This window comes from Drosophila santomea, chromosome 3R (assembly GCF_016746245.2).
Source record: "Drosophila santomea strain STO CAGO 1482 chromosome 3R, Prin_Dsan_1.1, whole genome shotgun sequence".
NCBI classification, from domain to species: domain Eukaryota; kingdom Metazoa; phylum Arthropoda; class Insecta; order Diptera; family Drosophilidae; genus Drosophila; species Drosophila santomea.
In genome coordinates this window covers 9272595-9298153 of record NC_053019.2, presented here as the reverse complement: position 1 = coordinate 9298153, position 25559 = coordinate 9272595, and the positions used below count along the sequence as shown (strand labels likewise).

At 41.4% G+C, this 25559-nt stretch overlaps 1 protein-coding gene across 11 annotated transcripts in view; it reads right to left on the bottom strand.

The window, feature by feature from the left end:
- Positions 1-462: 462 nt before the first annotated feature.
- The window catches only part of LOC120451600 (RNA-binding protein Nova-1), a 35887-nt gene continuing 10790 nt past the window's right edge, over positions 463-25559 (bottom strand). Inside the window, exons 1-7 of one of the 11 annotated variants that reach the window (XM_039635432.2) lie at positions 15626-16000; positions 13690-14615; positions 11135-11200; positions 9984-10127; positions 9270-9910; positions 8655-9183; positions 463-7655 (exon numbers count right to left, since the gene is read on the bottom strand). In XM_039635432.2, coding sequence (XP_039491366.1) covers positions 7435-7655; positions 8655-9183; positions 9270-9910; positions 9984-10127; positions 11135-11200; positions 13690-14362 — 2274 coding nt within the window. In that variant the 5' untranslated portion in view covers positions 14363-14615; positions 15626-16000 and the 3' untranslated portion in view covers positions 463-7434. Of the gene's footprint in view, positions 7656-8654; positions 9184-9269; positions 9911-9983; positions 10128-11134; positions 11201-13689; positions 14616-15625; positions 16010-18271; positions 18553-21041; positions 21229-22719; positions 23580-25559 lie in introns of those variants that run through there. The other 10 variants (XM_039635424.2, XM_039635428.2, XM_039635423.2 and 7 more) reach the window with 10 other exon arrangements.

Below are 25559 nucleotides of genomic sequence, written 5' to 3'. Positions count from 1 at the left end.
ACATGCATGTTCCGCACTGTACCCAACATCGGTACCGATCCATCGCCTACCTAGCTTAGCTTTCATTTTATTGTTGGCCGTTTAGCGCGCCATTACCGTAAAGTTTTAGTCGCAATCTGCATTATAATCTTCATCTTTTCATTTTCAATTTCATGTTCTTATTCATTTTCATTTTTTTGTTCGAGTATGATTCACTTGGGGTTATATAGCTATGCATATATATGTATGTAGAGAGGAGTAACTGTTTGCATACTTTTCGTTCGCAATTGTACAGAATTTCTTATCGTTTTGTTTAATTGCAAAAATTATGTTTTTCTCGATTTATTAAAACTTGAATGAGCTACTTTAAAGAATCTTCTTGTAGGGATACCTTTTGATTTAATTGTTTAAAGATTTCACTAGACTATTTTACTGTTACTTGTCGTACTTTTTGGTTTTTCGTCTCTTTCTTTTCTTTTTTTGTTTTCAAATCTATATCTCGTTAAATGAAATTGAGCGAAATAAAGAAAAACCTATTTTATACCGTGGTTATGTGTGATCTTTTATCATAGCGATTTTCAAATGCTAAATGAATAAATCTATAAAATCGTTTGCTTTGCTACTTGATTTTTAAAAAACTTCAATTGATTATACTTTGTAAATAGAGCATAACTAAATATCGTTGATTTCATTTCGCAATTATTTTGTTTACTTCGAGTAGGACCTTCAGTTTCCTTTTTTCGGGTTCGTTTGCACTCAGAAAGGGATTTTTGGTTTGCTAAAATTTTATTTAAATATTTTGCTAATATGTATAAGTAAAACTGCGCAACGAAATTTCATCATTCGTTTTCATTACGGCTATTTAATCAAGATTCTCCACTTTCTCCACCAACCGAATTGCCGCATTGCTGTTTGCCTTATTTCCGTTTTTTTTTGTTTTGTTTTTTGGAGCCATCATTATTTCATTTCGCACCTAGGTTAATATTACATTTGCATTGTATTTACATACATTTAAATACTCTATATACGTTAATTTGTTTACACCTTCCGACTTCATTTCTCATTTTGTCATTATTATTATCACAGTCAAATCATAAAAGATTTAGTACTTTTACTTTTGAATGAGTTTCCATGATGTTTTCTTTTTGTTTTTTTTTGCTAATGTTCCGCGCTTTCGAATGACCATCGATCCGATCCGTGTCAATATCATTTTAATTAATTCTTCTCTATAAACCTATTGAGAGATCGAAAAGTGTGGCTGCTGTTCGTAATTCCTATAGTGTGCAACGGAATCTGACGTCGAGTGAGAAGAGTGCGCTAGTGTTTCTAGATCGGCAGATATACGGATATATCCCCTGCTCCCAATATGGATGTCCTACGTCTCCGCGGAAACTTTCAGAGGATCGCAAAGTATTGCTATCGAATCGAATCATATCGCTTGTATAAAATGAGATTTACTACGAGTTGAGCGAAATGTTGGACTTTTGGGGGACCGGGACCTGTTGCTGTTTTTTTGTGATATTGGCCAGATATCGTGAAAGCCGTAATTTCTATGTAACTTTTGTTTCTGTTTTCTAAGGTACTCACGTATGCAACTTCCAAGGTTGGGTTGCGAAAGTGTTTTAAGTGAAGAAGACTCGAAAATTCGACTTTTTACTTGTTACGATCCGAAAGTTAATATTCATTTATTCATTTGCCATTAACTAGTTTGTACACTGAATAAGATTTCATTGAAATATGTTTTCACTATGACTGTGATGTAGTTTCATGAATTATGACTTATGGCTAGGATCATTTAACGACATCCCATACTGCACATCAATAACTCGTGCATTGGGCTTGCTTTTTCATCTCATCTATCATTTGGGGAGTTTAAAATCTTTTTTTCGGCTACTTTACATATTTTTGATGCAGACCCATGTGTGCTAAATGAATTGTGCCAAATGGAAACGCAGATAAATAAATAGTTTTTTTGGGGTCCGTGCCGAGCTGCAGTTTTCATTTTCATTGGAAATTGAGGCCCTGCACGTCCCTCGTTTTTTTTGGGGTACTGGGTTCTTTTGTTTGAATCGTTAAACCACTTTTATTTGCTTGAATTAATTAATATTAATTTTATTTATCACACTAACGACTACGTTTTATACTTTTAGTGTACGTGTATATATATATTTATATATAGTATTTAATATTTTACTAATGTTGTATGCTTCGGTTGTGGTTGCTGAATGAACGTCTCCGCAGAACGTCGCCGCGTTGATTCGGCCGATCCGATAGAATTTTATACATACAATGCTATATGAGGTTATATAATGATTCAGTTAGTTCTCCGACCTATCAATACCAATACCAGCAGGGTAGCAAATAGCAAATCGCAAATCGCATGTTCGCTTCTTCAATGTGTGTGTGGGTATACGTACAGGTATATCATATGCATATGGGGTGTGTACATTTATATGTATATAATGCATAATGCATCGTAATGTTTAATTGTTCTAATAACAGTGTGGGTGGCAAAGCATAACAAATTATAATTAAAGTTACTCTCATCGCTCCTTCTTTCTTTTCGCATCATTTCGCTTTAAGTATGTAGTTATGTATGTATGCAATATTTGTATGTACTATACGAGATTTGATTGATAAATTGAACTCCTCTTTACATATTTGTATTTTAGCAACATACGGATTTCTTTTCGAGGTGCAAAACTCATTTGCCACTTCGCTATATTTCTTGTTGGTATTTTCGGATTTCTCATTTCATTCATTTTAAATGTTCAAAGTCGAATTTGAATTACTTTAGATATTTATGTACTTTATGTATATAGTTAATAAAAGTCGCTTTTATGCTTACTACTTTAACACTAATAGACTCCGTCGTTGACATAACAGCTGTATTACTTTCTTTTTTCCCTACCACCTATCCATCCCTCTCTCTCGTTATTGTTATAGATGCCTTTTAATAAGTTAATAAAACTCCTAAGCTTCTAAAAATCGTGTGTGTGTACTGGGTGAATCGAACTGAATGCGCACGTCTTTCCAAAGTTTCCTAGTTTCGTATGATTGCAATGGATAGTTGGTTTGCTGGATAGTTGGATATCTGGATAGTTGGATTGTTGGATTGTTGGATAGTTGGATAAGTTGGTGCTCGGGAGGTGGGGGGTGTTGGTTGGTGGTCGATAGAGGATGAGTTGCATGACGAATGTGCCTGATAAGTGGGTGTTTGTGGGTGCCAGTGGCAGTAACAGTGGTTTATCGATGGAAAGCACAAAGCAATCATGCGGCCGCAGGACTCTGCCCAAATGGTGCAACTTGCCACATGCAACTTACATTGCGGTGCTGAGGCCACCCACCTAATGGTTTTAGCGGGTTGCGTGAAGCTTCAATTTGTACAGCAAATAACAAACGCATTTAAACAATAAAATCCAAACAAGCATAAACACGACGAAAGCGGGACGCGGGTCCTTTGAACCGATGGGATCGGATCTGATCTCACATCCGATCGGTTCGATCCCCGAGTATCTCCAATTCCCCAACTTCCCATCTTTCCATCTTCCCTTCGTCACGCCCCCTCAGCCACCCGGAGGAGGGGGTGGGGATCTACTCTATTGGATCGCAAATCGGACATTTCTAAGAAACGGAGTGTTTGGAACTGGCAAAGACCTTTTTGCGGTGAATACGTATGCATATGGGGATTGGGGACCCTGGACTCTGGGACTCTGGACTATGGAGCCTGGAGCCTGGAGTCGCGGACTGTCCATGCATCGATCGATGAATTGAGAACTTGATTTCGGGGGAGATTTCTTTGCTTATCAAGTAAAGCTTTTCTTTTCTCTTAGTTGTCTCATTAAAAAATTAATTATTTCATAATTAATTTCAAGTATCGTTTGACTTCCTTTTTAATAAATATATTTTTGCTTTGTTTTGTTGTTTGTTTTCATTTTTTTTTCTTTGTTGTTTTTAAATACATATCACAGATCCAGTACAAATATAAGTATATATATTTGTGTTTATTTCTTCTTCCTTCCTCAACTACGTTTAGATATCATATCATATCATATAAAACTCATACATTAAACATAACTCAGTGAGCACGCGCAAGTGATACTGATACTGATATTTAGTACGAATGTGTGAATGTATGCGAGAGGTGTGTTGTCTCAGCTGAGGTGTGTTACTCAGGTGTATCTCATGTGAGTGTGTGTGGGTGTGTATCTGTGTGTATGCTGGGAATTGTGAGTTGGTGTCTGCGATAGATAGACCATAGAGATATAGTGCTTCGATTCTGGGGGCTCTGAAACTCCCGATCTGACGTAAGGCGAAGAAGTCGAAATAAATGTCGTTTGTTGTTGGATTGGTAGGTTGATTGGTTGGTTGGTTGACTGATTGGCTGATTGACTGATTGACTGATTGATTGGTTGACTTGGTTGGTTTTTGTGGGGTGGACGAAGGGGGATCTGTGTTCTTATGCTTGTTGTGATTTTGGCTGTTGTTGTTTGTTAAGCTACTTTTTCAAAGTTGTACCTGTGGATTTCTGCTTTCTGCTGTTCTAAGACGGTCTATTGCATTTATGTACTTTCGAATTGTATCGATCTCTGAATTTGACTTATTCTTGTTTTTTTTTTTTCTTTATGATACTCATAAAATAATAGGTTCGAATAAAACACCAACATCGTTTTCCTTATACCTTCCCCTTACGGTTTTCGATTTGTTTTCTTTTTGGATGTTAATGCATATTTCAAGGCACACTAGCATTTACGACTGTACTTTCAAATTTACTCTCTGGATTTTTTTGTTTCCACATTTAGCTTTAGTTTGCTTATAGATCTCTTTCGTTTTGTGTTATAGTTATGTTCTGTTTTTCATTTGATTTTGTATTTTAATCGTATTATATAAATATTGCACAAATAAGAACAATTGTAGGTAAGTTTTAACAATAATAGCAAAAATTAATAAGAACAACTTTTAACTTAATAATATAGACTTAGCTTAGGATTGGTTGCCGTTGTGGTTTTTCTGGTATTTGTGGTTTGTAACTTTTTCCTTTTATTTCACTACGGTGATGAGCGTTTTCAGTGACTGAATAGATTTCGAAATAGTTATCGAACTGAGCAAAGAAGTGGTTGACTGATTGACTGGTTGATTGACTGGCTGACTGTCTGATTGAGTTGATTTTGATTGGTCATGATAATGTTGTAGACTGATTTGGTTTGGTTTGGTTTGGGGATACGATTGGGTTAGTGGTGGTGCGGCGCTTGTGGGTGGTGGATGGGTGGGTGGTAATGGTGGTTGCAGTGGTGCTTGCAGTGGTGGTGGTGGTGCGCAGAACGCTCCAAAATAAACAAGAAAATAAACGTTGCTGGTTTTTATTTGTTGGTTTTGTAGTCAAATTTTATTTAAATTTCGTTTCATCTTCGTTTTATTTATCGAAAAGAAATGTGTTAAACTAAATTATATGTGTAAGGAATAAAGTAAATAAGAAAAATTTCATTACAAGTAAGGCATTTCTCTCTCTGTAGGTGAGTGTGGTGTTCGTATGGGTACTTTTATCCTTGTGTATTTTGTGTGTATATGAACAGGGAATTTTTTTTGTTTAAATGTGATGTTAACATCTTTTGTCTTTACACTGCGTTTCTAGATAGATATGTACATATAATCGTTATGAAATGCTCGTTGAAACAATGTTTAATAATTGCACAATACTTAAAATTAATAAGGGAAATTGTTTGGTGGATTGTTTGTTTTGACGTATGAAGAAACCCCTAAATGAATGCTTTAATGCGAATATTTTACAAAGAAATAATTGTTTTGCTAAGGTTTTTTTATGTTGTTTTCGTATTTTTTTTTTGTTTGTTTTTAAGATATTTGTGATGCATTAGGTGAGAGAAAATGTAAGACTTAAAATTAGAATGTGAGAAACAAATGTGCTAAATTTACCAAAAATAGTGGTTAACAAACGCAAAATGACAAGAAAAAAAAGGAGAAAAGGTAAGAAGTGCAGTTCTCAGACTGGCAACTAACAAATCGCAATGTGTGTGTTTTTTTTCATAAATAATATGTATACATAAAACAAAAGTTATAAGGAGTAACAAATCGGGAGCACAAAATCATAACCAAAAGGAGACTCACGTGCGCGCGCAACACATTAACACCACTCGATCCGATCGAATTAAATCGAATCAGATCGGATTGTATCTAAAACTAAACAACATTATCATGATCAACATCAACTGTAGCGTTCCGAAAGTGTTCATTTACAGAAGTCAGGCTGCAGAATCGTACGTGGATAGTATATATATATATATATATTATATATTAACAGCGATAAGCAATTAGAGGGAGTGGGGCAACAACAGAGAACAGATGGAACAGAAAACTTTAACGAAATCACGAAATAACGAAAAGGTCAACAAAGTCACTCATATTTTTGCTTAACTCTTTGAAATTGTATGTTTCACTAGCCTGTTTGCAGTTGCAGTGTAGCTATAGCAGGTGTTTTTAACTGTGGAAGTTTTTTTTTCGGGAGGGAAGTGTAGAAGTGTAGTAAAATATTTACCTTATTTCGAGGGTAAGAATCACCTGAAGTTTTCACTGAAAACGCTCGCTCATTATACATTTGATTTTCGTTTAGCTCAACATAATGCTAATAATTAGGTGTGTTTGGGGGCGGGGCGGTGTGTAAGTGTGTAAGTGGGTGGTGGCATATGTATATATATATATGTATGGGCATATGTGTGTAGGTAATATATATATAAACAAGACTCAACAACTGTGTACATATACATATGTATATATGCCCCATGTATCGTATCGTATAGCTTGGTTGGGAGTACCAAAAACAAAACACGCAACGCAAACATACGCATCACAAACAAACCAAAAACCCAAACGCTCTTCTTTCGCAACAAGTTTGTGTCTAACTGGCAATTGGCAATATAACTTGTTTTCGATTTTTACGTTTTTACGTTTTACGATCGTGACAAACAAATGCAACAATGTTTAGCTGAGAAGGTAGTACATATATAGTATTTTTACAGATTTTTTTTTACTACTTCTCTCGTCTCGTTTTTCACTTTCTTAAAGGGCGTTAGTTAAAGCAAATCGCTTGAGGTGAAGGCCTTGGAACTGTTTACTTAACAAAAAAATGTATGGATTTTTGCAATACATTATTATTATTATTATTTTCGACTTTAACTGCTTAACTCTGCGCTGCAAGCATAACAATTGGTGTTTCCTTTTTATAATCTCTGCTCTTTTCATTTCATTTTGGTTTTAGTTTTAGTTTTTAATTTCCCTCTCGTTTTTCAAAGAAATTAACAAGCTTAAGAGGAAATTCGTCGGGGGTAAGGGGTAGTTTGTTTGTTGTTGCTTTGCTGTTTGCCTGTTTGTTTGATGTTCTGTTAAGATTGCTGGTTTGTTGCTTTACTCGGATATTAGTTATTGTTTTGTTTTTTTTTTATTTTAATTCACAACAGTGGTTAATGGAATTTGTCGCGCCCTCTTTGTCTCCTCCTCGTTGATTTTCTGTTCAATTAGATATTGCGCTTTGGCAATGGCACTCGGCTGACCAGTTATGGTTACAATGCGATTTCTAGTGCCAGGTGCGAATATGCCCTTTTTGGAAATTTGCACATTTGCGCCAGAAACATGTTGAATTTCAACTAAACTACGACCGTTCGGACCTGGAATATTTGCATCAGATTTATGTTAAATATTTTCAAGATATTAAATGATAGTATGGGTAATATATGTGGGTATAATAGTAATATATATAATATATATATTATATATGCATATTAGGTTTGGGCGTGTATAGCGCGTATAGGTGTTAAAGACGCCAACAAAAAAATAAACAAACCAAAGAACAATGGTCAATTTGCTGCAAAGGGGGTCACGGAGTGCCTAACCTAATGACCTGACGACCTTATGTTACAACTGACACTGAGGTAAAATCAACTGCGCAACAACGAATGTATTTTACTCAAAAAACAATGTAATTATATTTTACGCATGGTTACCCAAGAATTGCACTAGCCAACTGGGCGAGCAACTAGCCGCCCAGCTACACGTAAGTATATCGAACAAATTCGTTAGGTCTAAACAAAATGGAAAGTGAATGTGGTATTCAATCTAAAACCTAACTGCTAAAGCTACTGCCTTATAAACCTTATTAGCTATCGGATGCTGCTGGTTTCTGTGCGAATTTTCAGTGGGCTTTCGTGGTTTCGGGGGAAATTGAGCGGTTTACACGGTGGAATATCGCAGGGATCATGGATCAGATGCTGGCGGATGGGTGAGAGGCAAGAACTTGACTAGAAATTTCGCTATAAGTGTCAATGAATTTATTGGGGAAAGCCTTTGGGAATGTCTCTATCTATCGGAATGTCTCACGGAATGCGTTGTATGCTTAGAATGGTATATCTCAATAAATGGAACCCTCTTTCTCTATCTCTCTCTCTGTCTGGAATGAGTTTGCAATGAAATGCCTGTGTCTGCTTGGCTTTTGCCTCTATGTCTAATGGCTCTAGGGCTAATCAAAAAATGGGATTGGGATTGGGATTGGGATCGGTGCGTGGAGTCAAACGTGGCTTGGGGTAATTGGTAAAGAAAATTGCGGTGTGGTTGGTTCTCTGTTGGTTGGTTCTTTGCAATTTAGTAGGGATAATAATAAGGACGCGCACCTAGAATAGCGCCGATAATCACTTCCGGCACCTCGACGTTCTTCGAGTCCTTGGAGCTAAGGTCGCCCGGTGTGGGACTCTTGCTTAGACCGCCCAGCTGCGCCGTGGTCGCCGTTCCCGTGGCTGCCGTCAGCCCAAAGCTATTGTTGTTCAGTGAGACGGGCGTGGCGCCCGGCGCCGTGGCCGAGCCCAAATGGCGGAATGGATCGAATTGCACTGCGGCAGCGTCCAGTTGCGACTGCGTCGGCCGACTGGCGGCAGCTGCAGCGGCCGCCGCTGCGGCATATTGCTCCAGATTCACCTGGCCGACGGCACCGAACACATTGCTGGCGGTGGCCGCGGATGCGGCGGCCGCAGTCTGCTGGTCCAGCGTCGTTACGCCCAGAAAGTTGCCCAGCGTCGAGTGGGCGCCGTTGGTGTGCGACACACCCACGCCCATTCCAAGGACACCGTACTTGGCCAGCACGCCCAGTGCGGCGACGACTTCGTTCGTTACGGTCTCCGAGTAGCCAGAGCCGCGCATGGCAACCTGTTTTGGATAATACAAAACGCACATTAAGTATACGCCATGTTTACGGAAATGGGGCATATGGCAAGTCAAGTCGCAGGTCTAACCTTCATGTGCTCGAGCACCTGGGTGGCAAGCGCTAGATTGGGCGCCGGATTGGGTGAGCCCAGATTGATGGTCAAATTGATGCCGGTGCCGTTGACTAGCAGGCTGGCCGCCGAGTTCGCACCGCCGATCGTGGTGCCCAACGTGGAGTTCAACGAGGCGGTGCTCGAGTTGATGGCATTCTGATTGGTGGCGTACGGGGAGCCGGTCGGATTAAAGTTGGCCACCGGGCCGCTGACGTCCGCGTAGGAGACGTTCAGGCAGGTGCCGGATTGGGGATCTTCGACGATCTTCGAGAGGATCATCTTGCAGGCGTTCTTATTGTTCTCCTTGTCGCCAATGATGGTGATGCAGCGCTCCTGCAGCGACACATCCTTGGGCTTCTGCGAGATCTGGACATAGGAGCCGCTCTCCTCCTTGATCTGTTTAATGAAGGCACCGCCCTTGCCAATGATCATGCCGGCAGTGGAGTTGGGCACCAGGATCTTGACCTGCTTGTCGCGCTCCTGTGTCTGTTTTGACTCGGCATCGACGATCTTGTTGGTCAGATCGGGCTTCTCGCGGATCTTGTCCATGATGAATTCCAGCACGACCATGATGGCCTCCGTGGAGCCGGTGATCAGGCACACGCGTTCGGTGGTGCCTGCAAATCGAGGATTAAACCATTACTTTATATATGTTTTAGGGATGCACACAAGAGATAGTTGATAGCTCACCTGGGTAGAAGTCGTGCGACTTGGACATCTTGACCCTAGCACCCGTGTCCTTCTGCAGGGAGGCGATCGTCTCGCCACCTTTGCCGATGATGGCCCCGGAGGCCACCGCGGGCACCAGTATTTTCATGTGATACGTTGTCTCGCCTGCAATGAAAGAATCGAGAGGAGTTCACAGGGCGACCAATGGATTAGTCTCGGGAGATTCTCTTGGATTGGGGTTACTATTTATTTTTTTTTTTTTTTTGTCAATAGTTTGACTGGGGGTTTTGGTACTGGTTAGTCTGTGTGCGCCCTTGGCTGTTGCATACAATATCTAGTTATCTAGTTATCTGGTTATTATTGTTGGTTAGATCTAGTAGTTGCTAGTAGCTCATTCGGCAGGTTACAAATTAAAAATAATAACAGCATTTCAGCGTCGATCGTTTGTTCGTTCGGCTGGACGCTCACAACGAGGGACGTTCGTAAAGTTGAGCTTCCACTCGGTTTAGTTAGTTTGGTGGTTATAGTTTTCAGATAGATAGTTTTCGATTTCGACTTGGTTTAGTGGATTAGCATGGTTCTCTGCTGTGTGGGCATGGATTGGTTATGGTGGTGTGGGCGTGGACATGGGCATGGGCGTGGTGTATCGACTGTGGTCTGTTTTCTGTGGTTTTTGTAATGGACAAGCCATGAGGGAGATATGCGCTCGAGATGAGATGGAACAGACAATGCTGGCGACACACGAAACATACATATATGAAAGCCCGTTTTCACTTCCCCTCCGAAGGGCGTTTTGGCTTGGCCGAAAGAAAAAGCCCCGCAAATTACTTGGGCAACCCGCAAAAGCGAAAAAAAAAAAACAAAAACGAAATACTTGTAAATACGAAAAATGTGAGTCAAAGCATAAGTCGGTCAAAGGGTCGAAGGTTAATGTGCGCCGTTGTCAGTTGGGTCGCATAATCGGTTTTCGTTTTCAGTCCGTCCAAAGTCAGGCTCAAAAAGCGCACTTTCGTCAGCGGCAGCGGCATTAAAAAACAGACAGCGATCTAGTTACAGATACAGAAAACGATTTAGAGCTACGCTTTAGTCGGTATTAAACTGGAATTAGTCGATCGTTTTGGCTAGACAAAGATGGATTTAATGGTATTTAATGAAAGTGTGACAAAGCTTACCATGATGAATATGATTATTGTTATTATTTTCAATTTCAACCTCAATTCCAGAACAAACTGACTCACCTGAAATGGAAAGAAAAGAAGACAGAAACAATGATTATAAGTTGGGATCTGAAGGCAGTGCCACGGCATTACACGGCTAACTGATGTGAATATGGCGAATGATGTGGATGCAGTTGGACCTCCCTGCGTATGAGTGATATCATCTGCGTCACACAGCCTCAAGTCGCCGACAAACGAGAAGCGACAAACAAAATACGAGAAAAGACGAAACGACATGAGACAGTCGACGGCAGTAGCAGCCAGTAGTAAGTAAACAAACAAATTTCAATTAATAAAATGTGTCAAGCGGAGACGCTCCATTACACAAGCGCATTGGCGAGCAAAACAACGACGAGATGGAGTAGAATGGAACGGGGGGCATGGCATTTCATGGCATGGTATGGCATGGAATGGAATGATCTAAGCGCGTTGCACCTGACTGCCTGGCATCGGGGTGCAGCATGGCGACTTGTGGCAGCCCAAGACTCTGCCGATGCCACTCACTCACTTGGCGCACTCGGTGCGTTTAAATTTAGCCACCATCCGCCCTCTGGGCACCACCACCAGCACCACCACTAGCAGCACCACTAGCACCACCACCCAGTTCCTTTCGGCATGGGTGAAATGTATGCCATACGCTGACGTTGTCGTCGTCGTCTTGCTCCCGTTGCCACTCAGCGGCCGAGTGTCCTTCAAAAGTATTTCTCTAATTAGATACAGCGCGCACACACGATGATGCACTGACATTGCCACGGGCTTTGGGTTTGGGTGCGGGTATGGGTATGGGTATGGGTATATTGGGGGTATATTGGACCATTTGCCCTGCTTTGCAAGCATGTGTGAAAATGCGGTTCGCAAAGAATGCGCTGCGAAAGCGAATTTTATGTAGCATCATGCTGGCCAATTTCCGCCACAGAAGCTGAAGCAATTGAAAGTGCGCCGGACGCATCTGTCAGTTATCTATCACTTATCCCGTATGAATAGAGTGCAATTCGTGAAATTCCTTTGCGAACACATACCACTGAAATGATACTGCAATGCAAAATACTCGTAAATAAGCGAGAACTGCAAAATGGCCATGGTAAATAATATGCAGGAAAACAAAAACATAAAGTCGTTTGCTTAGCGTTTTTATGGGCCACAAAGGACTGGCCAAGAACGCTGATGCGAAGCTGCGTTGCTGCGTTGCTGTTGACACTGTGCAGCAGCTTAAATTATGTGACTGTCATAAATAACACTTGCAGCACATTGCCCAGAGACCGCCCATGGAGCTGCAAGTGGGCGTGGCAGGGTGGCAGAGTGGCATGGTGGTAGAGAGTGGTTTGCAGGATGGCAGCAGGCAGACTGGAGACTGGAGACTAATTTCGTATGCATTGTGTGCAGGATTGGACGGGAAACTAGGCTAACGACAAGCTGGCACACAGTCATATGACAAGCCACCCCAATCCACCCACTTCACCCACTTTAACCCACCAAACCACAGTAGACCACCAAGCAATCTGCAACACGCAAATTGTTAAAGCAAAGCCCGAGCAGCAAGTGCTTGTCGCGTACCACGCGACGTATGCGTAATGCGGGGACATGTGGCACGCGATTAAACGATTGGGTCCTGCAGGCGACAAGTATGTTTAATTTGCTGCACCGCAAAGTGCGCCAACTGGGCTTTAAGGACACTCGCAATAGACTCAAAACATCTTGATCGGATATTGCAATAACCAATTGGTTTTTCATTCGATTGAAACTCACTAAAATCCAAATGAAACCCCATGTGCTCTGCACTACTTCGGCACTCAAAAACCAAAAACCAAAAACGAATATCTTTATGCAACACTCATGAATCACTAGGGCATGCTGTAGGAGAGTCGTGAGTATACACGAGACACAATATTTTAAGGCGCATACGAAATACGAAATTGAAATGGACGCCCACATTTAAGCGTACGATTAGCATATGAGATTTTTATATAGTCGATTGTGGCTGTATATTTTTTGTTTCTGTTTTTCTTTTTAGCTGCTTTTTGGCTGCTTGTTTCTGTTTTTGCTGCTTAGTTTTTTATGAGTGTTGGTTGGTTTGGTTTTATTTTTTGTGTGTATCGGTATGTGTGCTGGATTGGATGTTGGTGATGTTTGGATTATTTTCTTTCAAAACTTTCAACGCAATGTTAATGGATAATTCATTTATAGCTTGTGGCTTCTTGTTCGGCGTTCAGTTCGTTTGACATTTGGGCGTTCTTGATTCTTTTTTTTTTGTCTTTGTACATTTTTTTTTTTTTTGGTTTTTATGTTCAGCTTTTAGGTTGCTGGCGGCATTTAGAATGAGGCGACGTGGTGATTGATGCTGTTGTTGGCTGGTTGGTTGATATTTGTTGGTTGTAGCGAGCTCGATAGTTATAGATAGAAAAGTGGTGTACATTTTATGTATGGTGTAGTAGAGGAAGTTGTGCGCAACTTTTGATTTGATAGTTCTATGCTGATGTTGATTGCGTTTGTTTGTTCTTAATCAGACTCACCGTAACACCAGCAGGAGTTTGTCTTATAGCCGCCCAGCTGCAGTTGCTGTTGCGCGTTGCTGCTGCCGTTGCCATTGCCATTGCTGTTGCTGTTGCTGTTGCTGTTGCCTCCTGATGTTGCTACTGCTGCTGCTGCTGCTGCAAGTGCTGCTGCCGTATTGCCACTTGCTGTGGCAGTCGGCGTCTGGCCACCGGGCGTTCCATTTGGCGAACCATTCTCACTCAGGGGCGACAGATCCATCTGATGATGCGGAACATGACTGGGATTAGCCGGGTTTTCTATTTGCTTTTGATAGCTATGAACGGCTAATGAGTATGCAGCGTTGCTATGATTGCTGTTGCTGATGTTGCTGATGTTGTTGCTGCTGTCGCTGCTGCTGCTGTTGCTGCTGTGGCTGGATGAGGGCGACGACGTGGTTGTGGAATGTCGTGGCTGATAGTTACAAGCTAATTGCTGCATATGTGTGGGCTTTGATTGCTGATATCGGTATGTGAGATGTTCGTTTTCTGGTTCTAGTTGTTGTTGTTGTTCATGCTGCTGCTGCTGCTGGTGTTGGTGTTGGTGGTGGCTTTGATGTTGCAACTGCAGCTGCTGCTGCAAGTAATCAAAGCCGAACTGCTGAATCAGCTGCTCGGCCGCCTTGTCCATGGCCACCTTCATAATACTCTCCATTGCCTTGGAATTGGAATTGCCGTTCTCGTTCAGTCTTAGTTTTGTTTGCGACGGAATTGATGCTGCCTTGAATCGATTGTACTCGTTTCGTTCCTTGTTCAACTGATCAACTTATCAACTGATTTATGCGTTATTTGTTTTGGATTCGTTATATTTCGTAAATTGAAATTTGAGGTTTCTTTAGTTTAGTTTTTTTCTTTACTGTTCAGTGTTTTTTTCGATTGAACCTACGCGCCGCTTTCCAATCATTAAACTTTGTTCAATAAACGAAAGAAAAAGAAATGGAAAATTTGTTTAGATTAAGCTGGCTTTTCATAGGTTTCTCTGCTGACCACACACACACACACGCAAGGATTTGGTGGCGAGCGGGAGAGAGAGAGATAGCTAGATAGATAGAGCACTTCAAGGACCTTCGCATTCTGTCTCTTTCCCGCTCGCAATCCATCGATATCTGAATTGCATATTCATTATAGATACATCGAGTTTAATGGCAATCGAGTTGTTTGTAAGGCTTTGGATTTGGACTGTGCATTTGTTGCTATTCTTTTTTCTTTCTGTTTTCTACGATTTGTTTGGGATAATGCTCTTCATGATGATGCGGTGGTTGTAAGTTAACATATAGAGATATATAGATCGGATTGATAGAGTGGTGACTTCGCAGTAGTGGTTTAGTAGGTCGCTCGACTTCCGGATGACTTGATTTAGTTCGATTTGATTCGATAGCTGACGATAGCTGCATATTGATTAGATATTGGTGTTCTTGGATGGCGATTTTAGTGTTCTTCTGTTCATGGTGCGTGGCCTTTGGCCTGTTTATTTATTTTTTTCTTGGTTTCTTGATGGTTTCTTGTTAGATAGTTTGTACGATAACAACAACAACAGTTACGATGCGACTGGTATATAGTATATATGTATGTATATAGTTTATATAGATATACATATGTATATAGGTAGAAGGCGGAGTGAGAAACAGACAGAGACAGAGACAGAGAAAGCGGCAGCAGCAAGCTTCAGCAAAGCTATTTTGATTGATTTATTGTCGACTGGATGATTGGCACTGTCTTGCATGGAACTTATATCCCTGGCATCGGAACAATAATACTTGAGATAAATATTCGTTTTACAGACATGAGTAGTTGGATGACAATTGGTGCAATGGCGATATATAGAGAGATAGTATGTCCATGTTTGTTAATGACGATTGTTACACAACATCCAGAAATGCTATGGAAGACATTTAGAAAACAATGCCAAAAGCTTTACCATTCAGCTGTAGAGTTGAGCTCAGAGTTCACAGTTCAAAGTTCAGAGTTCACAGTTCAGAATTCACAGGATTCGATCTGAAGTTGCAGGTGCTGTCGATTCTATAATACTTGAAGCTTGGGGCTCGATGGAAGGACGGCGATCGATTGTGATGATCTGTTGCTGATGTGTTGCATTTGGTTTTGTTGCTTGCTTTTATCGATTCGATGTCAGTCGTTTTGGTTTGATTAATAACTTTCGGCTTTTCTATATATTTTAGATTTTAGTCATTACTTGCGTAGCTTTATCACATTATATTTTAACTGCTTTGCTTGCTTGGTATTATCACATTTGAGTTGAGTTCGTTTGAGAGTTTTCATTGGTTTTGTGGGAATGCTGCTGCTGCTGGATTATTTTGTAAAAATTATACGCGACTTTTTCTATTATTGCTAATCGCACGCTTAACGTGGGGACAACAACAAAAACAACTGTTCGTGATTATTGAAAATGTTCTTTTTTTATATACTTTGTGGTGGGTTGGCTTTCATTTCGTTTTTAACTTTATCGTTCTGCTGTGTGGCATGCACATCAATTTATTTTTACATTTTGTGTAGTATCTATAATTATATTTGCGCTATGGTTGGCTTTCGATAATTACTAGCACATTTATATGCATGAACGATATTGTTTAAAATAAAAAACAAGAACAAAATAAAAAAGAAACAAACAGAAAAACGATAATAATAAAACGGTAATATGCAACACAGTGGTCGGATGTATTAAGAGCTGTAACAAATATCATGGTCATATGAAATTGAGCGAATTGAAAGCATTTTAATTGATGGAACAGCGGAAGCCAGTTGATAAGGTCTGCTGATGATTGGGCAGAAGCTGAAAATGATGATGGAAATGGGATGGTATCTCCTCTGCCTAGAACACACAATTACCATCTTCTCCAATAACCGAATTCTACTCCCATTTCATTGGAACGAAAAGACCTTGGTTCCATTCTAATAAATCTAATCATACAAACATTAAATGAGCCGCAACAATATTTTTTGGAATAATTGATGCCCAGTCATTTTCACTAATCATCCGAAGGCACAAAATAATAACTAATTTCAAGTTTGAATAGGTAAATGTCATCTGATCCGAACCCGAGAGAGAAAAAAAACAAACTCTGAAACGGAAATAAACGAATATCTATAAAAAAAAAAAACACATGCAAAGTGGGCGTTTCTGAATACCTTTGTGAGATCATCTTTCACACAAACCGAAACCCTTTCGGCTCTTAAAATTGATTTATTGCTCTCGCCATTGAGAAGTCTGGCTGCCAGTGGAAGGCGAAATGCCAGCCCAATGGCCGAAACACCTGCTCAGACCCGTGAGTCTTGCCAAATGGCAGCCAAATTAACAACTGCTTGGCCCAAGTCGAAAATCGAGATTACACAATGGATCCGAAGTCAACAAAGCTACTGGTTGGAACTGGATGCGCCGTGGAAATGCGAATGAAATTTGTGGCACGCATAAATAACACATTTCTCGGACATTTTCGCCAAAAAATGCCAGAAACAAGACAGTAGAGCAAGAGCAGAGGAAGAGCATGAAGTCTGGCCAAGAAAAATAAAAGTAAAATACCCAAATGTCTCTTTTTTTTTTGGAGCTGCTTTTGGGGGGAGCGGGGGATAATATGTGTGTTTTTATTTCTATTTATTTGGGCTCTTTTTCGTATTCGTCTTGGGCTCTGCCCAAGCAACATGAGCAGTTTTTGGGCATGGCCACGAGTATCTTGACTTATTTTTGGCTGGCTCTTTCAAACGAACACATACATACACATACGCACGCATACACGCACACAATCGCAGAGATAGAGTGAGACATGTTTGCCCACATTCAAATCGCTTTTCAAGGTTACGTTTTGCCGCCGTTTTGCTTCCCGCATTTTCAAGACGGCAATTTTGTACTTTTTTTTTTATATTTTTTAGAGTTAGAGCCCTAAGTACGACGAGTGCTTGAGAGCTCGAAAAAACAGAGAGGCCGCGTGACTCTCGAGTTAATGACGTACAACTGTGTAACTCGAAATTGATTTTGAGAATCAACTGATAATAGAGCCCGATCCGATTCAATCCGATCCCAGCTCGAGTTGAGGTCAAACTTCAACTCGACTTGTCGTTTGTTTAGTGCTTTTTTGAATAATCATTATGAGTGGCATTGAACTGAATACATTGCTCTGTGTGGGTTTGGTTCGGTTTGGTTTCGCTTTGGTTTCGCTTTAGCTTTGGTTTTGGCTTTTGGTTTTTTTCAGCTATTTTCAAATGCTAATTTCAATGGAAAAGCCTAAGACTTCAGACGAGAGAACAACAAGCCAAGAGGCGACCTTGAAACGCTAGATAAACTAAGTTGACAAGACGTTAATTGCCGCGTTTGCGATACGTTTTACGTTGGCTAACATTAATATCGAAATATTACGCATACGCCGCGGTGTACGTGTGTTTGTGTGTGTGTGTGTGTGCCGAGCAGGAGGGCTCAGGTGATGGCGCATACAGTTAGCAAAGCTCCTGGCAAATACCGAATGAGATAAACCCTATAATTACCAATGCACACGCTAATTACCAAGGTCAACAGAACAGGTGAGCACAGTGAGTTACACTTAACCGAGAAACGTACAGAAGCTTTGCTGTAGCTGAAACGCTGCCTGCTGATGGTATTGGTGTCCCAGCTGTTGAGGATCCTGCTGCTGCTGCTGTTGTTGTTGCTGCTGCTGCTGCATCATCATCGCGGGCGGACTGATCGAAGTGGACGAGGTGGTTCTGGCGAACAACATTCTGCTGGCCAAAAGAGCCAAACCAATAAAATCACTGGCAAAATGGCTGCGCGGGCGAGCTGGCAATTCGTATGTGGAAAACGAGCAACAGCGAGCGAACGAGCGAACGAGCGATCGAGCGAGCGCACGAAACGAGCAACCAAACCGCACTGAAGAATTCCGTTCGTTTGAACGCGAAGACGGAGCCGCGACTCAAGCATAGAGTTTTGTGCCCAGAGAGCCGGAGAATTGGAGAATCTAGAGGAGGAGAGAGACCTGGAGAGTCTGTCCAGTTGAACTGCAGAGAGTGCGAGGTTCATGAGTCAGAGCAGAGAGTGTGGCGTTGATGGCCATGATGATCATGATTATTACGATGATGTTGGTCTGTATATATATGATCTAATGCTGGCTCGCCGATGATTGCCTCACTTCACTCCATGTCACTCGGTTCATTATCAACGCCAAAGAGCGGCAGCGAGAGAGGGAGACAGGGAGAGATACAAAGTGAGGGGCGGAGACACGATTTGAGGGGAGGAGGCGTGTGTCGAAAATAGAAACTGCTGTGGCAACATGTGATACGGAATGAGCCAACGTGATAAGCCAGCGGCGAAAAGAGTGAACGTGTCACGTTTTCACCCTCCAAAACGTTGAGAATTCAACGGGGAAGCTAAACTAAATGATTTGCCAAGCGATCCATAAACGACAACGGGAAGTTGCGCTTAAAGCCATTGAGATTACGTAAAAATGCGACTTGAGACGATGAAATCGTAGCCAAATTCGATCCGCGGCCTATCAAATTCATTGGAAGAAGAGGGATCAAAGGGGGTTATACTCTGCCACATTGTCAGTTGTAATCTTTTAGATTATGGAATTTCATTATACATTCGTTCTTACAGCGCTCTCTTTAATGCTTGAGAAATACGAGATAAGTCATAAAAAGTAATTACTCGGTGAGTTCAAGTTGCGCCACCACTGGGACTGACCCACGCTGCGTATGCGTAATATAGGAACTGCAGATGACCCAATTATCGGCAGAAGCCGGGCTCGTCCTAATCACTGGCCCGAAAAAAGAATGCCAAACTGGCTGGCCCCTTGAGTTATTAGTAGGCCACTCGAGATGCTCTACAAGTGCAGTCACACCAAATGCCTGGCCACTCGAGCCGCAACAATGGCATGCACCTAAGAATAAGGTAACCCAAAAACACGCCACCGAGATACCAGTTCAGATTGTGGCCAAAACAGTGAGAGTGCCAGAGAGCACACACAGCCCGCAGGCAGTAAACGCACTTGAGATTTAACCATGCCATACTGTCATATTCTCAGCGCCTGCATCTAGCCAACCAACCCAGTTATACAGGACCCACCACTCAAGGACGTTGCTGCTGCGGCTACGGCTGCCACGGCTGCTGCCACGGCTGCTGCTGCGGCTGCTGTGGCGGCTGCAATGGCGCCAAATGCTGCAGTGCAGCTGAATGGTCGCCGCGTTTCGAGGAGTTCGAGTCGTCCTACTGCGCAGGACGCTTCCTAGGCGAACTAACACCGAGCGAAGGCAGGCAGCGATGGCGGTGGAGCACAGAGACCACAGGCACACACACACACACACACACACGCACACACACACAGATACAGATACACGTACGCACCCGCATTGTCATCAAAGTAGGTCAACCGCTTGCCATGCTGTCAACGTTTGGCGAGAGCAGCTCTCGCCTCTCTCTCTTTCGCGGCGAACTAGAGTTCGCTACAGCATACACCCCCAACTATTCGCACGCTTTTCCAGCTGCCCTGCCAGCACTGATTACATAAGCCACGCCATACACCAGACATAAGCAGCAGCAGCACCACCACCAGTCGTCCAATCCGCCACGCTGACCCACCGACCCACCGACCCACCGCCCCGATTTTCCTCGATTTTGCTGCATTTCCTTTGCAGCAGCCCCGCCAACTGACGCATTTCTACTCTGGGCTACACGGAAAATAATCAGCCTGCACATTCTAGCATTCTAGTATAGGTGTAAATATGGAATCATTGGTTTTTCAGAACTGTTAAATAACAGTAGTTTGTATTCCCGAACTTGTTTGGATACAACTTTAAAACTTTATACCTTTTATATACTAATAACCATTTAAGCTGCTTATTTTTCTCTATGCATCTGAAAAATGGTGCATTGCTCTCACCAACCACACAGAATTTCAGCCATGGCAGTCATAAATAACAAGAAAAAACTGAAAAACATTAAATAGATATCAAACAAAAAACAAATGACTGTCAAGGCAGCTAAGCAAATAAATTGCCAGAGAACTAATAAAACTACGACGTGGGCAAATACCCAAAACCATATGATATGGACCTGTTCTCTGTTCTCTGTTCGCTGTCCAGCAAACAGGCAGCCTCAATGGAGGCTAATTAATTACAAATGCCCAACTGTACACACATGTAACATATCTATTTATCTGGGCTCATCTATAATGCCAGGCTTTGAATGGAAACTGGCCAAACAAACAGCTGATAAAATGGCATTGTTTATAAGCAAACACGAAATTCTTAAGCAGAACTAACCCATTAACTATTGATGTCTCCAAACATAACGTCAGCTTTAATGAATGGAATATATGGAAATAAATGATATTTACCTATCTAACGAACTTGAACTTACTCGAACAGAACTTCCGCATTCCAATTTCACGAGGTAATACTTAAAATTTTGGATGCAACATTAAGGCAACACATGAATTTTGTTTAACTTTTCCGTAGATATATATTTGTATTTTTTTTGGGTTTTTAACACTTTACGTATATGAGAGAGCCTGCTTTGCTGAACGAAAACTGAAGACTAATCTAATCTTCCCTTCACAACATTCAATTGTCAATGATCAAACGATGTAGCACGCTGGGTGCCAACAATTAGGAAACTCGAAAACGCGTTTACGTTTTTCTGGCTCTATCCGCAGCTATCCGTCTAACTTACACCTTTTGCTATTTGCTATTTTCGTGGCTATGACGACAGGTACTTCGATTGCGTAGTGGCTGCTCACCTTGGAGCTTGCCAGCTGGTTTCGAGCCGAACAAATCATGCAAAGCAACTAGTTAATAGCTCGTGGTCAAACCGACTGACTGACAGGCAGACAGACAGACAGACAGATAGCCAGGCTGTATGGGTTTGGCAATGGAGCTCGCGGATTAGGAGCTTCTTCTTTCAAATGCTAATCTCCATATGAATTTTTGTGTGATTTTTATGTGACCCCCTCAGCTGCCCCGACTGCAGTTCAGTTCGTTGGGTGAGTGGTGCTGGTGGTGGAGCTTTTCAAATGCCACTCGTTTGGAGCTCAGGGACGTACACAGACACACAGAAAGCACTTGTATCTAATTGCAGGCCATTGATGAAGCTGCAGGAGATTGCAGGCGGCGGAGGTCATGCCCGAAATTGGGTCAAACTGGGCCCACAATGTCTCGGCGCCAAATCCTGCGCAAAGTTTCAGCTGCCAGCCAGCCAGCCAGATACTAGGTACTAGATACTGGGTACTAGGTATGGGTACTGGGTATGCCAGATAACAGATGCCAGTTGTCATTCTAAGATGTGAAGGGGGCCTTCGGGGCGTATACGCCATATCTGGCTTAATTACGAATCAAAGTCTGCTGCCTGTTCGTTCGTTCGTTGGTTTGTTCGTTTGTTCGTTTGTTCGTTCGTTCGGTTGCAAAACTGACATCGAACGTATTGGGGGCAAACTGCAAATGAATTTCTCGTGCTGATTAATTGAAACTTAACAACAAACGACAACAGCAACAATAACACGAGCGACAAACGACTAAAAAAAAAAGAGCAACCAAATCATAGATACTAGGTATATACACATATATATGTAAGTAGGTACGTATGTATGTATATCGGGGGATATATTGCGATAATAACAACAACAACATGACCACATAACACAGAAGGGAAACGGCACGATCGGCAGAAAAGTTGGGCAAACAAATCGAATGAGTTATTTATACGCTTCGGAGATAAAAAGCGGTGGATAGATAGATAACGAACGAGATATAGATATAGACGGATATATAGACAGAGAGTCGAGTTAAGGAGCTTAAGATTGATATTGAAATTGAGATTGACAGAGAGAGAGAGAGAGAGAGAGAGAGCACGATAATGGGGATATGCAAGAGCGATTTGAGATATATATTTCGATTTCTTCCTTCTGCTGGCGAAATGAATTTTGATTCGATTTCGATTTGAATTTGAATTTGAATTTTGGTTTGGAATTTTGATTTGGAATTTTGATTTGGATTTGGATTGGATTTTGGTCAACTTACCGGAACTGAAATGTGAGCGTTTAGTTTGTTCATTTTCCGGATCGGAATCGAGTGGCCTTTTGCGTGAGTCGCCGATTTCAGGACTTGGACATGTCTCCATGGTAGCGTCTTCGGCCATTTTTAACTGAATGTTGCTGGTTTTGGTTATCGACTTTGACTGATGATTGCTTTAGCTTTTTGCTTTGGGTTTTCTGTTACTGTTGATCTTACTGCTTACTGTTTACTGTTCAGTTTCTATGTCTCGTGGATACGATTTGATTTGAATTGTTTGGATTTTGGATTGGCTTGGCTTGGCTTGGATTTGATTGAATTGGATTGGATTGATTTGCTTCTGGTTTTTTTTTGCTTTTTTTTTTGGTTAAACGACAACGAAACGTTCGATGTTTGGTAATGAGGCGTCTGTTTAGCTTGGTATTATTTGGTTTCTGGCTTGCTTGGTATTGTTTCTGGTATTTCTGTTTGGTTTTTTTGGTGCGTGCGAGCGAAAGAGCGATAGAGCGAGCGAGCGAGCGAACGAACGATCAAACGAGCGCAGGATGCGTCAGTCACTGTCCTTTAGTCCTAGTCCGCGTTCTCGTCCTCGTCCTTGTCCAATGGATGCGATGCAGTTCGATTCGATGCGATTCGATGCGATGCGATGCGATGCCTTTATCGGGGGGATTCCGCCACTGGCATCTGAGAGATTGATGGGCTATGTGGATGAGGTCCTTGGTCCTTGGGTGCGCTACTGATACTGCCACTCATGCACACACATGGAGGTACAGCTATCGATCGCTCTCAGTGACAGTGACAGATACAGTTCGTGAACGTCGCTATATATGCATATGCACATATATTGATAGACTCTTTTTACGATCCTTCTATGTTTCAGTTTTAATTTCATTTAGTTTGATTTTTTTTTTGTTTGTAATTTTTTGTTTGGTGGTTTTGTGGTGGAATGTGCGAGTTTTGTTTTTTTTTTTTTGAACGTTTATATGAAAAAAGAAAAAGAAAAAAATATTTATGAGTGAATTATGCAGCAATAATAAATATACATACAGTAAACATTTAGGCAATATATAGGTATGTTCTTCGCATAAAACTTGTAAATATAGATACAGTTGTCAGAGTGGCAATGCATTTCGCGAGTAGTAAAACACACATAGGTGAGCAACATTTAGATAGGCACAAACATTTAAGTTGGATTGATTTGATTTGTCTAGATCTTTCGTCTTCAAAATAAGCTATTTACAAAAACAAGCAAGGCATCTTGCAAGAATGGGAAAAAAGGGGGCGGGATTTTCGGGATGGACCGGGGGCGGTTCTTTCTAAAGCGTGGATTGTGTTAGGCATTCACATATCAAAACTTTTTGGGGGCAGGCAGATGAGGGATAGAGATAGATCTGTTTGAAGCAAGCTTGTGAGCGTTGAACATGTGGCATGATGAAAAGCAGACGACAGGATGAATTACAGGAATCCACAGAAATAGTTTTGAAAGCGGGCCCCCTATAAGAAAGGATCCCGTGATTGGGAATGAGGTTAGAAGGGCTGCGAACACTCGGTACCTAAATGTACACCTTATAATTAGGATCTTACAGCTACAGCTATTTTATTCGATACTTTACTGCTGATTATACTGATTGACCGTTTTGCTGACCAATTTAATAAATGGAGAAATCCTGACACGATGCTATTAATAACTCCGTCTATTGCGATTATGAATTGTTAATTTAAATTAGTTCCACCCAAGAGCCATCTAAACAAGTCTGTGCCCGCGAAACAGTTTCAGTTACTTATGAATACCTGAGCCAGTTTGGTTTTATTTTTTCATAAGCATGGCAATGAAGCCCCAACTTGCAACTCAATTATGCATGAGATGTTTTATTTTATTATGATTTCATTGCTAATTAAAAATGCGACGACACAAAAAACCGAAGCGCGGCCAACAGAAACAGCAACAAAAAATATCAGCAGCCACGACTGACAACGCGCGTTTATTTGTTTAAAATGGCGTTTAATTATACAAACATTTTTATATTTTATTTCTGTTGGTAGTGCTGGGGCTCAAGTGTGCGTTTGTCGTGTGTTGGTGGCTACTCGATTTGACTGCAAACGACCTTGACCATTGAAAACGTTTCTGTTTTTTTTTTTCTTTTTACTTATTTTTGTTGTTGTTCGTGGCCGCTTAGCAGCGACCACAAAGCAAAATGAGCAATAAATCGAAGAGATGGCAAAAGCCACCGACGTTCAATGCTAAGCATGCGCCCAGATATATAGATACACGGCAGAGTGCGTACTGATAGATACGCGTTTGCAATTGTGTGCCATGTGCTGCACAGCAACTAAAATTTAAGTTTATGAGCACTATGTTTTTTCACTTAGTACAAAAGTATTCCTGTATTCCTTAGACTTACACTTAGTACAAAAGTATTCCTGTATTCCTGTGCAATTTTGTTTAAATACCAATATCTGTAATGTCTTCTCTACATAGCAATTTTCCCATAGCACTTTAAGTATCCACTCTTTCTTTGAGTGTACCTGTCGTGCACCTGTCGTCGCCGCAGTACAGAGAACGAAACAGGTAGGTCGCACAAATTTGCATTTACTTAAGAAATTAGTGTGACTACAGATGCGAAAATCAAGAAACTAAGATCGATTTAGCAGGAGATGCGGTGGACTGCGCTATAAAAACGGGTTTTCGCTTGATGCGAGAGAACCAGTTGCTTTTGCGCCTCGGCTTGGCATTTGAGTTTTTCAATTAATTCACTTAATGCTTTTCGATCGGCTATTTGTTGTGTGTTCGCTGACGTTCGTAGAAGAATTCCCATTCGAGGCGAGCGTCTCGAAAAATGGCGTCAGTT